Source organism: Hemitrygon akajei, chromosome 27 (genome assembly GCF_048418815.1).
Source record: "Hemitrygon akajei chromosome 27, sHemAka1.3, whole genome shotgun sequence".
Classification (NCBI taxonomy): domain Eukaryota; kingdom Metazoa; phylum Chordata; class Chondrichthyes; order Myliobatiformes; family Dasyatidae; genus Hemitrygon; species Hemitrygon akajei.
The window spans coordinates 19,081,367-19,096,380 of NC_133150.1; the positions used below are offsets into that span (position 1 = coordinate 19,081,367).

At 40.0% G+C, this 15,014-nt stretch overlaps 1 protein-coding gene across 3 annotated transcripts in view; it reads right to left on the minus strand.

Annotated features, from left to right (window-relative positions):
• itpr3 (inositol 1,4,5-trisphosphate receptor, type 3) overlaps positions 1 to 15,014 on the minus strand; it is a 310,863-nt gene that overhangs the window by 98,722 nt on the left and 197,127 nt on the right. For all 3 annotated transcript variants that reach the window (XM_073030432.1, XM_073030433.1, XM_073030431.1), the window contains exons 20-21: positions 11,166 to 11,310; positions 1,481 to 1,625 (exon numbers count right to left, since the gene is read on the minus strand). In XM_073030432.1, coding sequence (XP_072886533.1) covers positions 1,481 to 1,625; positions 11,166 to 11,310 — 290 coding nt within the window. The remainder of the gene's footprint in view (positions 1 to 1,480; positions 1,626 to 11,165; positions 11,311 to 15,014) is intronic.

Genomic DNA, 15,014 nt, shown 5'->3' on the forward strand with positions numbered 1-15,014 from the left:
ATGGAGTTTACTGCTGATAAGTGTGAGGTGCTACATTTTGGTAGGAATAATCAAAATAGGACCTACATGGTAAATGGTACGGCATTGAGGAATGCAGTAGAACAGAGTGATCTAGGAATAATGGTGCATAGTTCCCTGAAGGTGGAATCTCATGTGTATAGGCTGGTGAAGAAAGCTTTTGGTATGTTGGTCTTTATAAATCAGAGCATTGAGTATAGGAGTTGGGATGTAATGTTAAAATTGTACAAGGCATTGGTGAGGCCAAATTTGGAGTATTGTGTACAGTTCTGGTCACCGAATTATCGGACAGCTGTCAACAAAATTGAGAGAGTACAGAGGAGATTTACTAGAATGTTACCTGGGTTTCAGCACCTAAGTTATAGAGAAAGACTGAACAAGTTAGGTCTTTATTCTTTGGAACATAGAAGGTTGAGGGGGGAACTTGATAGAGGTATTTAAAATTATGAGGGGGATAGATAGAGTTGACGTGGATAGACTTTTTCCATTGAGAGTAGGGGAGATTCAAACAAGAGGACATGAGTTGAGAGTTAAGGGGCAAAAGTTTAGGGGTAACACGAGGGGGAACTTCTTTACTCAGAGAGTGGTAGCTGTGTGGAACGAGCTTCCAGTAGAAATGGTAGAGGCAGGTTCGATATTGTCATTTAAAAAAAAAAATTGGATAGGTATATGGACAGGAAAGGAATGGAAGGTTATGGGCTGGGGCGGAGATGGCCTGTTTCCGTGCTGTAATTGTTATATGGTTATAACAGAGGTTTGTTTCTATCTTTAGCTGTGTAAAGGACTGTTCTCTTATTTCCAAACTAGATCAGTGGATGTTTACATACTAAAAATATTAATGCCTAACTCTGTAATTCTATGTAGACTATAAGACTGAGGTATTACAATTTTTCAAAATACAAGATGATAATATTCATCCAATGGAAAAAGTCTATCCAATATCGAATATTTTATTATCATCCCCATGGTCCTGGAGGAATATTTTTTTTTCGTTTTTACTCTGTACTGTACCAGCGATTATGGTTGAAATGACAATAAAAGCAACTTGACTTGACTTCCCACTATCTACTGTTGATATTCCTGTCACCATTTTGACTGAGGTCCTGAGACAGGTGAAATTTCCCCTCTAGAAAAGGAATTCCCCTCGAGAAACAGGTGGGAAGTTCACTCAAAGATGTAGGTCAATAATTGATGCAGCATAAATCTGCTACATTCCTGAATTAACAATGGATGAGGAGAACAGATTTATCAGGAATGCCGAACAATATAAATAGTCATACTGTTCTTGAGCCCAAAACCAGAGAAGGTTGGTCTTGGGATCAGGAACATAAAACTTCCAGTAGGGTGTATTCATGATGCAAATAGTGAACTTGTTTGCAGTTTTTACCTATTGCCTGATGGGAAAGGCACCACATCAAAAATAAACAACCGCTGAACCAAACTATTCACTTGAAAGGCCTACCGGTGCTCTCTTCCTGATACATCACGTCTGTATCACTGGGATCATGTATACAATCTATTATACTGAGGATTGTCCTGGTCAGCCTTAAGAGCTCAGCAAAGCTGTAGAAACCAAAGTAAATCAGATGTCTAGCCAAGCTGACCACCTGGAATAGAAAGTAAAACAGAAAGATCGGTGATATTGAATGCACACAACAAAAACAAGACTAGATTCCTTACCCTGCTCAGTTAATAAGTACTTTAATCAATCAATCAATCAATCAATACAATAAATATTATGAAGGAGTGTTTGCAAGATCACCCATGAAAAGTCATGTCTTCCATCAGGCTTGCTTTACTCGTAGATAGCAGTGCCCAGGAATAGTATGAGAGACAAAGGTCAAACAAAGGCAGGTAATGCACAAGATTAATAATTGCAGCAATGCATGGTTTGATTCAGAATTCCAACTGTATTACAATCCTAATGTCAGAATGATGTTCATTACACGTTTGTTGCTCAACAGCAAACAAGGTGCACACGGGCTTCGGAAGTCATTACATCAGCAGGTAATACAAATACTACCCATTAATTGCAAATAAAATAGGACAGAGGAACCATAACGATGAAAGCAACACTAATCTGGTTAAGTATCCCTGGGTTCACTGACTATGGCCACAGAGCAGTAGCGGTAATGGAAACTTCCCAGTTGAGTTTGAATTTAATGTTAGCAAGTGATAAAACATGGCAAAGTTTTCACTGAGAATAACAGAGTTATTCTTCCACAAAGAGCATCAATAACTTTCCTTAACCAAAAGTGGAGAGTGAAGCATAAGATGTCAAAGAATGAAATGTGCCTGCGCTCTAATGCACCCTGCTGGCTACTGAATAAGCAATCCATGTCCTCTTCTGATTTTGAGGCTGTGGATGCAGTAGATCGAAGTTTTCAATCATAACATCCTTAACAAAGCATCTCCCACACTCTTCCTCACTGATGTTTGTTTGGAGAATTTCCTTCTTTACATTCCTGTGCCAATTTGGCTGCCTCATAAGAACTCTTCTTCCCTCTCTCATTCTTACATCAAAGTATCTTGGTCTGTGTTTCTACTAGTCGTTGCTTATTTTACCAGTATTGACTGCATTTCAGAAGGAGCACCTAATAGTACAACAATAGTTGGGTGCATCAAACACTTAAAGAATTGTAGCAACAACTAGTAGAAATCATCCAGTAACTAACTCAAAACTGACAAGTTTTCCATTAGAACTGCATCTCACCATATTTGTCCACATGACAATAAACATGGCATTTAATAGTATAGTGGGGAAGTTCCTTCGTTGTCTATGGTTATTGAAGGAGATTAACTGGAACATCAAGTTCAACAATGGAGCACAAGAGATGCCTGAATGGAGGTATTGGCTATCTGTGGGTGTTTACTGTGCACAGGCTTCTGGCCTCATCTGCAACACTCTTTTCTTTCTTTCTTTTTACAATATTTTTATTCAGAAGAAAAAAACAAGATTTACAGAGTGCAACACATAGATACATCTCAACATAACTTGTGTACATTCATATATTGTGATAAAATTGATCAAAATGTTATAGCATAATACATAAAGGTATACCACTCTGTAATCAAAAATTTAAAGATAGGTCATACATCATAAAATAATTTTTTTATATAAAAAAGTCAACCCACTGCCAACTACCAAAGAAAAAAGCTGATGGATGATAATGGATAATTAGAAATAAAGCATATTCGCTTAAGAAGAGAACATAAAAAATATACATAAAAGTCTGTGCACTGTTAAACTTTATAAATTGGAAAAGTAATTTAGGAAAGGTCCCTGCAACACTCACTGAACAAATGTGAGGCAATTATTATCTCAAGTCATAAGGTCTATTGTGAAGAGGATGGAGGCAAGTATTCAGAAGCTCACAGACAAAACCTTACAATCAGTGGTAAATACTGGAACCAGAGAAAATTAACAGCTCCGGCTATGACTGTGACATTCACAAAAGAGATACTGGCTTAATCCCACCTTCCATCTTTTAGTCTGTAGTGTGGAGATTAGAATTCTTCAGTTACATATCCTAGGAATGTTTAAATGTGTTTTTACAGCCTCTTCCATCCTTTCCGGCAGTGAGTTCCAAATGCAGCCACACTTGGTTGTTTTTCCCTTTCCCCATTCCACCCCCTCCCCCATCTCCCTTCTAATCTAATAAACCATTCTAAATCTATGGCCCTTTGTTTTTTAATCCTCTTCTGGGAAACCTGGACTTTACTATTTTCTCAATGTAGTCTTCTCATCATTTTAAAATGCTTCTCTGCCTCCTTTCAAAACAACCCAACCTTTCCTACAGTTTTCAAAACCAGAAAACGTCTTGACTCAAAACCTTGACTTCATTTCCCTCCATAGATGATGTCTAGTCCACTGAGTTCCTCCAGCATCTTCTGGTCACCCGAAATTCTGCAATCTCTTGCGTCCCTATAGCACCACAAAACCTGTTTACACTCTCTCCAGTTCAAAACATCATTCCTATATTGCGGTATCAAAACCTGGGTAGGGTATTTAATCTGTAGCCTAGCTAGTGTTGTATACAACCCTAGAACCAAATCTCTGCTGTTATAGTCTAATCCTCATAGACATTAAATGATACAGTACTACAGCACAGAAAGAGGTCCTTTGGCCCATCTATTTCATGCTGACCCAGTCTTTTGCCTCATTCCATCATACCCAGACTGTATCCCTCCATACCCTATCATCCATGTACCTATTCCAAACTTCTCTCAAATTGTTCCAATTGAACCTCATCGAAAACAACTGCTGGCAGTTCTTCCCACATTTGCACCTCCCTCTGAGAGAAAAAGCTCTCCCTCAGACTCATCTCAAATATTTTACCTTTTACCCTAAACGCATGACTTCTGGTTTTAGTCTCAGCCGACCTGAAAGGAAACAGCTTGCATACATTCTCTCTCTCTATTAATATTGATATCCCCTCATTCTCCTCCGCTCCAGTGACTCAAGTTCTAACCTGTCCAATCTTTCTCTATGACTCAGATCCTCAACTCCCAGCAACATTGTTGTAAATTTTCTCTGCACTCTTTCAAGCTTATTGACATCCTTGCTGTAGGATGGTGACCAGAACCACACACAATACTCTCAATTTCACAACAACATTTTATACAATGCATCTTCAATATAATACCCCAATTCCTGTACTTAATGCCTTGATTTATGTGCCAAGACCTCCCTTTACAACCCCATCCACCTGTGATGTCATCTAATAAAGAACAGCACAATGCATGCTATTTTACCAACCTCATTGATCACTTTGCTATCACTAAATATCTATGTGCAAATACTCCGAGATCCCTCAGTTCCTTCACACCATCCAATACTCTTTCATCCACTGTATATTCTGTTGCCTTGCTGAACCTCCCAAAATAAACTACCTCACACATTGCTTGATTAAACTCTGTATGTTGCTCTTTTGCCCAGCCAATCAGATCGTCAACTTCTTCTTGCAGTCCACTGCTTTTGTCACTATTGTCAAACACGGCACCGATTTTTGCATTAACTAGAATTTTTATTATCACGCCTGCTACTTTTAGGTCCTAGTCATGACAATATTTATTTTAAAAGAAAAACCAATTACTGAGCCCTGTGCAAACCCAGACATAAACATAACTTCATTCCATTCACTGAAACACCCATCAACAATTACTCATTACTTCCTGTTACTGGGCCAAATTTAGATCAAATATACCTCCTTCCCTTGGGTTTTATGGCGTATTATTCCAGGTAGGACCTTCTCAAAAGCCTTGGTAAATGCATAATTTTCTTCTGTGCTTTTCACTGTCAGATCAAAGAATTCAATCAAGTTCACTTAACAATTCATACTGATCGTCCCTGATTAATCCATGTCTTTTGAATTCAACATTTATACTGTTCTTCAGAATGGATTCCAATAATATGCCTAATGCCAAAGACAAACTAACTAGCCAGTAATTGTTTTATTGATTCCTACATCCTTTTGTTAACAACGCTATGTCATTAGCAATCCATCCGTCCTTCAGCACCACTGCATTCAATGAAGAATTATCCGAGTTCCCCTGATATCCTTCCATGCTTGCTTTAATAGTTGGGGAATACACTTCACTTGAGCTTGATAATCTACCTATTATTAATGTAACAAGTCCCTTGCTCTTAAACACTTAAATGTGTGTTTATCTAATACTTAGCACTCCCTTGCCTTAACTATAACTTCAGTATCATCCCTCCCTCGTGCAAAGTGAGCCACCAAAAGTCATAAAGAACTTTTCTAACATCCTTCAGCTACACACACAGTTTATCTTTTTGGATCAAATTGGTGCTATTCATTCCTAAGTTTTCCTTTTGCTCTTGCAAAACACTTTTGGGGATTCTTTTACTCACTTGCCAATATTGCTACATGCTGCCTCTTTGATTTCACTACACATTAATACATTTTGACAACTTCAACATGCCATTGGTCTAAGTAAGGTCTCTACCAACCTGAAAAGTAATGTCATTGATAAACTACACAACATTTTATGGGGAACATACTACAGTGGTGCTAGAAAGTTTGTGAACCCTGTAGAATTTTCTCTATTCTTGCATAAATTTGACCTAAAATGTGATCAGATTTTCATGAGAGTCCTAACACTAGATAAAGAGAACCCAATTAAATTAAAAACCATGAAATACATTACACTTGTTCATTTATTTGTTGAGAATAATGATCTGATATTACATGTATCTGTTAGAAAAAGTATGTGAACCTCTGGGGTAATGCCCTCTACAAATGCTATTTGGAGTCAGGTGTTCCAATCAATGTGATGATATTGGAGGTACGGGTTGTAGAGGTGCCCTGTCCTATTAAAAAGACGCACAAAATGAGGTTTTCGGCAGAGCTCTGGTCTTCTCAAGAAAAATCTGTTTATCTGCTCCATGCTTTGAACAAAGCAACTTCCAGAGGTCCTTAGAAGACGACTTGTAGAGACGCATGAAGCTGGAAAAAGTCACCAAGACATTTCTAAAGATCTGAGTGTTCATCAGTCCACAGTAAGGGAAACTGTCTACAAATGAAGGAAATTCACTACTGTTGCTTCTTTCTGTAGGAGTGGGCATCCAGCAAAGATCACGTCAATAGGACAATGTGCAATGCTGAAGGAGGTTAAAAAGAATCCAAGGGTAACAACAAAAGATCTGCAGAAATCTCTAGAACTTGCTAAAGTCTCTGTTCATGTGTCACTATAAGAAAAACGTGTTGGCACATGGTCAAGTGGTTAAGGCATTTGTCTAGTTATTTGAAGGTTGCTAGTTCGAGCCTTGGCTGAAGCTTGTGTGTGTGTCCTTGAGCAAGGCACTTAACCACACTTTGCGATGACATTGGTGCCAAGCTGTATGGGTCCTAATGCCCTTCCCTTGGACAACATTGGTGGCGTGGAGAGGGGAGACTTGCAGCTTGGACAACTGCCGGTCTTCCATTAAAAAAAAACCTTGCCCAGGCTTGTGCCCTGGAAACTCTCGAAGGTGCAGATCCATGGTCTATCGAGACTAACAGAGGCCTACATAAGAAAAACACTGATAAGAATGGTGTTCACAGAAAGACACTATGGAGGAAACCAGTGTTCCAAAAAAAATTGTTACACATCTCAAGTTTGGAAAAGACCACCTGGATGTTCCACAATGGTTCTGGGACAATATTTTATGGACAGATGAGACAAAAATTAAACTTTTTGGCAGAAATGTACACTGCTATGTTCAGAGGAAAAAGGGCACTGTATACCCATACCAAAACCTCATCCCAAGTGTGAAGTAAGCTGGAAGGGGCATCATGGTTTGAGGCTGCTTCAGGGCCTGGACTGTTTGCAAAAGTTGAGGGAATAATGAATTCAAAATTGTATCAAGATATTTTATAGGAGAATGTCAGGGTAGCAGTCCATCACCTGAAGCTTAACAGAAATTGGATAATGCAACAAGACAATGATCCAAGAGACAAGAGTAAATCAACAAAAGAATAGTTTAAAAAGAAGAAAATTTGTGTTTTGGTATGGCTGAGTCAAAGTCCTGACCTTAATCCTATAGAAATGTTGTGGAAGGACCTGAAGCAAGCAGTTCATGCAAGAAAGCCCAACAACATTCCAGAGTTGAAGCCGTTTGTAAGGAGGAATGGCATAAAATTCCTCCAAGCCAATGTGCATGACTGATCAACAGTTACTGGAATCATTTGGTTGACATTATTGCTGTATAAGAGGGGTCCATCAGTTTCTGAAAGTAACGGTTCACTTATGTTTTCCAGCACATTCATGCAATATTGGATAAGTTTTCATAACAAGTTAATGAACAAATATAATGTTTTTGTTTTATTTATTTAATTGGGTTCTCTTTATCTAGTTTTAGACTTATGTGAAGGTCTGGTTTCATTTTAGGTCAAGTTTATGCAGAAATAGAGAAAACTTTACAGGGTTCACAGAATTTTTAACATCAGTAAATGCTGGCTAAGGCACGAACCAATAATGACACAGGTTGCTGGAAGCTCTGGCCATTAGAAACCAGTCTCACAATTACATTTGTTCACATATCTTTATCAGTTTTATTACTTTGTTTGTTATTTCTCAAACTTCTATCAGATATTTAATATTCTTTGCATTTATCCAAGATCTTTCATTTAACTGGAATCTCCTGTTGTTGGGTGAAATGCAGAAATAGAGCCTTTGCTTGTTCGTTTTTTTATTGCTTCTCTTTGTTTCCATAGTTCAGTCTGACTGCTCCAAACTTGGACATACTTTAAGGCCCTCACTTTTCTCATAACTAATTGCCAAACTTAATCAATTTGGGGACAGATTGTGCTCACTATGAGTTACTGTTTCGTACAGAATGCCCAGTTAGCTGCAGTACATGATTCAGTTCATTTCAGATTCCCACACTGATATATGACATTTGGAAGTCAGAATAAAAAAACTGTAGAATAGATGCCAATAAATTTACATGGGCAATTAGCTTGCATGGGATCCATGGTGTATTAGCTAACTAGAGACACAATTTTCTTGATGGTAGGAAGCAGAGGGTGATGATGGAAGGTTGCTTTTCAGACTCGAGATCCATGACTAATGGTGCTCTGCATGGCTCAGTGCTAGTCCAAAGTTATTTGTGATCCATATAAATGATTTGGCAATCGGCAAGGCATGGTTACTTAGCTTGCCAATAGCTCTAAAATGGGTGATTTCATTGACAGAGAAGACTTTATCAGACTTACAGAAGTTGATCAGCTGGCTGAGTGGGCCAAGCGATGGCAAATGGAGTTCAATTCAGATAAGACAGAGGTACTGCATTTTGGAGAAAAAAACTATCAGGATAGGACAGTTACAGCTAACAAAAGGATGCTGGGGAGTGTTGGAGAACAGAGCGATCAAGGAGTCCAAGCTCACTGAAAGTGGCATCACAGTTAGACTGGGTGATGAAAAAGGCTTTTGGCCTGTTGGCCCTTATCAGTTAGAACACTGAAAATATAAGTTGAAACGTTATGTTGCAATTGTAGACAACATTCATGAGGCCACCTTAGAATTTTGTGTTCACTTTTGGTCACTCTGCTGTAGGGAAGATGCCATTAACTAGGAAACGTCCAGGATGTTGCCGGGACTGGCGGGACTGCGAGATGCAGAGAGGTTGAGCAGGTTGGGACTTTTTCACTAAAGTAGAGGAGAATGATGCGTGTTCTTATGGAGGTCATAAAATTATGAGGGACATTGATAGGATAAATGCAGAGTCTTTTACCCAGAGTTTGGGAATCATCAAGATCTAGAGAGCAAATGTTAAAGGTTAAGGGGGAAAGGTTTAATAGGAATCTGAGGTGCCACAATTTCACCCAGGGCAGTGGTCAATATTTGGAATGAATGGTCAAAGGAAAGTGTTGAGACTGGTACATTAGCAACATTTTAAAAATACTTTGGCAGGTATACAGATAGGAGAGGTTCAGTGGGATACAGGCCAAACACCAGTATTTAGGATTAGTTTAGACAAGTATCTTGGTCAGTAAAGACCAGTTGGACCTAAGGGCCTGTTTCATGCTGTATGAACCTTATGAATTCTAGCTCTGCCATTGGACTTTTCAATAAGACCAACACAGAGCAAAGGATGATAAGCTGAGAATCTGAATTCACTCAGCATATGGCTGGCATCTGGAGAGTGACCCTATCATATGAATGAAAAGGTAAGTGGAGAAGTATAGCTTTTTTTTTCCCTTTTTCCATGTAATATTTATAGTTTGCTTACATGCATTTTTAACATAAGTTTATTTAATTACTTAAATCCTTTTAAATTATTTCATTTGTTCTATAATCATTGGACAAATTTAGAAGGAATTCCAAATTCTTTGAAGGCAGCAAGCGGTCAAAGATCATCAGGGTGTTCTAGAAACAGGGATTCTTTCAGTATGTAATAGCTGAGATGAAATCATTCTGCTTGATTGGCCAAGACAGTGTGTTTTTGGAACTTTAGACCAGGGAGCTACACAATTAGCAGTTTATAAGTTATTTCCTTACAACCACAGCTTCATCAGTTTTTGCTTATTACTCAATGCGGAACACACTTTGACCTACTTCCTTATTAATTTTAAAACAAACAACTGGAACTTGTAGGGAAGTGTTCCATTCCTGACTGCCAAAATTCATCATCGGAAGTGACAGGAAGTCTGGTCCTTCTTTGTGAACACAAGTCTCAAACTTGCTGGCAGGCATTGCAAACAATTGACCAATCATGCTCCAACACAGGCCTCTATGCTGACTGCGAAAGAGTAATCAACTTCGGTATTTAATAGCTCTACATGTTTTCCAAATACACATTGAGCACATTCATCATCCTTACTGGCGTTCACAACAGGCAGACCATGATTTTGACAACTGTCAATATTTTTTGCAGGGCTATAGAGATCTAACACAGAATAGAAGATGAGGCCAGCATAGATGAGTTGCAATCGTATTGAATAGTTGGCAGGCTTAAGGCAGCAAGTTGTCTACTTCTTCTCCTATGTCTTTATGTTCTTTTCCTCATGCTATATCCTAAATAAATACATCAGGTCATATACATACGGAATTTACATATACCAGCCGGAAATAACAAACTTTTACCTGTTATGCTAACTATCCAAATGACAGGCCTATGATGAAACAAAGACATGCAGGGGACCTTGAGTTTGCACCAATAATTTTATCTCTCTGGCATGGTGAGTACACCAAAGGAGGAGAGGAGTGAGAAATAAATTTAATACATTAAAGCAGAAAAGAACAGCATGAAGTTTGAGAGGTAAGTGACTGGAAGGCTAAATAATCAGATACAAGCAATTTTTCAACGTGAAAGACAAGGGAAAGTAGAAGAAATATGGAGAGAATTCCACAGCAGGTTGAGTTAGCTATGCACAGCTGAGTAACTAGATTTTATCTACTGTACCTAGTATTAATGACAATGTGTATATATGTAACTAGTCATTGAAGAATAGAGCGGCTGCTTAAAGAATATTGATCTTCAGCATGGTCATGCTGAGAGATGATGTGTCAGCTGTAGAAAATGTATTGAAAAATAATAGCCTTTGGTGTAAGTAGCACTGAAGATTTCAATAGATTGTCAGGATTACTTACACTAAGTCGGAATTATAAGTAATCACAAGGAGGGGAACAAAAAAAATTACCTCATATGTGAGTTTATTCTTCTCATCATCTGAAAATGGAAGTGGCTCATTCACCACAACATTGAGGTATTCTTCCATAAATACCATCGTATTAGTGAATTTGTTCTTCTTGTCATCCCGTGAGCCATTCAAATTTGAATCATAACTACAAAATAAAATTAGTTTCTTTTAAATCAACTTTTCTCTTATCAGCATAAAGTCATAGAGAAGTACAGCACAGAAACAGGCTCTTCAGCCTATCTAGTCCATGCTGAAACCATTTAAGCTGTCTACTCCCATCGACTTGCACCGGGACTGCATCCCTTCATACCCCTACCATCCATTAACTTATCCAAACTTCTCTTAAACATTGAAATCAAGCTCGCACGCACCACCTGCACTGGCAGCTTGCCCCACACTCTCACAACCCTCTGAGTGAAGAAGTTTCCCCTCATGTTCCCCTTAAACTTCTCACTTTTCATCCTTAACCCATGACCTTCAGTTGTAGTCCCACCTAACCTCAGTGCAAGAAGCTTGCTTGTATTCACTCTATCAATACCCCTTATTATTTTGTAAACCTCTATCAATCTCCCCTCAGTCTTCTACGTTCCAAGGAATAAAGTTCTAATCTATTCAATCTTTCCTTATAACGCAGGACTTGTATTTCCAGATCCCTGAGTTCTACCATGCTCAATGACCTACCGTTCACTGGGTAAGACCTACCCCTAGTTGGTCCTATGAAGTGCAACACCTTCCACTTGCCTGCATTAAACCCCACCTGCCATTTTTCAGTCCATTTTTCCAGCTGGTCCAGATTTAGCTACAAGCCATGATAGTTTTCCTCACTGTCCACTAAACCACTAATCCTGGTGTCATCTTCAAATTTGCCGATCCAGCTAACCACATTATCATCCAGATCATCGATATAGATGACAAACAACAACAGACCCAGCAATGATCCCTGTGGCAGGCCTCCAGTCAGAAGAACGACCATCTACTACCACTCTCTCGCTTCTCCCACAAAGCCAATGTATAATCCACTTTACTACTTCATCTTGAATGCTGAGCGACTGAACCTTTTTGACCAAATTCCCATGCAGGATCTTGTCAGACGCCTTGCTAAAGTCAATGTAGACAACATCCACTGCCTTGCCTTCATCACCTTTCCTGGTTACTTCCTCAAAATACTCTATATGGTTGGTTAGACGCGAACGTACCACTCATGAAGCCATACTGACTACCCAAATATTCATATATCTGGTTCCTTTGAGAACCTTCAATAACTTTCCTAATATGATGTCAGGCTCACTAGCCTATAATTTCCTGGTTTATTTTTAGAGCCTTTCTTAAACAACAGAACAACATTAGCTATCCTCCAATCCTCCAGTACCTCACCTGTGCTAAGGATGATTTAAATATCTCTGTTAGGGCCCTGACAACTTCTGCACTTGCCTCCCAAATGGTCCAAATAACACCTTGTCAGGCCCTGGGGAATTATCCAACCTAATTTGCCTCAAGATAGCAAAACCTCCTCCTCTGTAACCTGTATAGGGTCCATGAAGTTGATGCTGCTTTGCCTCACTTCTATGGACTTGGTGTCTGTCCCCTGAGTAAATATAAATGCAAAAAACTCATTTAAGATCTCCCCAATCTCTTTTGGCTCCATGCATGGATTACCATCCTAAGCTTGCCCTTAAATATCTGTAGAATGCACTTATAAAGTACACCTTCTATCCTGTCCCAATCCGCACTTGCCAAATCCTTCCTCATACCATCAAAATTGGTCTTTCTCCAACTTAAATCTCAACCCATGTATCAAACCTATCTTTCTGCATATTTACTTTAAAACCAATGGTATTATGATTACTAGATCGAAAGTGTTCCCCTACACAATCTCTGTCACCTGCCCTGTCTCACTCCCTAACTGCAGATCAATTATCACGCACTCACTCGTCGGGACTTCTAAGCACTTATTAAGGTAACTTCCCTGAATGCATCTGACAAACTCTATCCCATCTTGTCCCTTAACAGAATGGCAGTCCCAGTCAATATGCAGAAAGTTAAAATCACCTATTATAACAACCTTACGTTTTCGTATAAGGTCGGCGCTGTTACACGGGGGCGACAGAGGAGAACCCAAGTGCAGGATATTGGCACGTCGACTCAGTTGGGGAGGCTGGCATAGAGGCAGGAAACTAGAGGGATCTTGACAAGGAGACGGGATTCACAGGGACTCTCTAGAAACCACAGCGGAACTTAGAGCTACCGGTTCTAATCAGAACAGGGAACAAAGTATCACACGAGAATTGACCAACGAACTGGCAAACTGTGATAGAGTCGCCATCATATTTATTTCTCAGTCTCTGATGAAAGCCAGATGTATGGTAATTGGGTATCTAGCAGCAATTGACTGAAATTGGGGCATAATCAGGGAGAAAGAAGTATTAAAGGGGAACGGCCAACCGGAACCATGACAGGCGCTCTCTCAACAAATTTGTTCATCCAAATCCCTCGGACTGTTGGGAGGTCTGTAAAATAGCCCTGTTAATGTGATCACACCTCTCTTATTCCTCAGTTCTAGCCGCTAGATGAGCTCTACAGTCTGTCCTGACTGAACACTGCCATGACAATTTCCCTGACTAGTATCACTACCCCCTCTCAATTCCCTCCTGCTCTGTCGTGTCTAAAACAATGGAACCCCAGAGTATTGAGCTGCCAGTCCTGCCCCTCCTGCAACCAAGTCTCACTAATGGCTTCAATATCATAGTTCCAGGTGTTGATCTTTGTCCTGAGCTCAGCTGCCTTTCCTACAATACTCATTGCATTGAACTATACGAAGCTCAGGATATTAGATCCACCATGCTCAGCCCTTCCATTCTTGACTTTTTCCGATGCCTTAACAACATGTGTCCACAGCCTCTCTGCTCTCTGTTCTAGCTCTCTGGTTCTTATCCCTTGCAACTCTAATTTAAACTTCCACCCCTCTCTGTGCAGCACTAACAAACCTTCATGCTGGGATATTATTTCCCCCTTCCAGTTCAGATGCAAACCGTCCCTTCTGTATAGGTTCCACATTCCCTGGATGACAGCCCAATGATCCAAAAATCTGACGCCCTCCCTCCTACACCAACTCCTTAGCCATGTGTTCAATTGTATGATCTTCCTACTTCTGGCCTCAAGAGCATGTGGCATGGGTAGCAATCCTGAGATCACAACCCCAGAGGCCCTCCCCTTTAATTCAGCACCTAACTTCCTGAATTCACTTTGCAGAACCTCATCTCTCTTCCTGCCTATGTCATTGGTACCTGCATGGTCCATGACCCCTGGCTGCTCACCTTCCCACTTAAGAATGCTGAGGACTCAAAATGAGATGTCCCTGACCCTGACACCAAGGAGGCAACATACCATCTGGGAATCTCATTTTCATCTGCAGAACCTCCTTTCTGTTCCCCTAAATAATGAATCCCCTATCACCACAATGTGCCTTTTCCTCCCCCCCACCTTCCCTTCCAAGTGTAGCATCTGTGCCCCCAGTGCCAGAGACGTGACCGCTGTGACTTTCCTCTGCTAGGTCATTCCTCCCGCAACAGTATCCAAAGTTGTATACCAATTATTGAGGGGGATGGCCACAGGAGAACTCTGCACTGGCTGTTTAACCCCTTTCCCTTTCCCGACTGTCTGACTGTCATCGAGTTTCCTGTCTCCTGCACCTTGGGTGTAACTACCTCTATATATGTCCTATCTATCACCCCCTCAGCCCCCTGAATGATCCGGAGTTCATTCAGCTCCAGCTCCAATTTCTTAATGCGGAATATTAGAAGCTGCAGCTGGATGCACTTCTTAATTTGATACTTAACTGCCTGGTTTAAT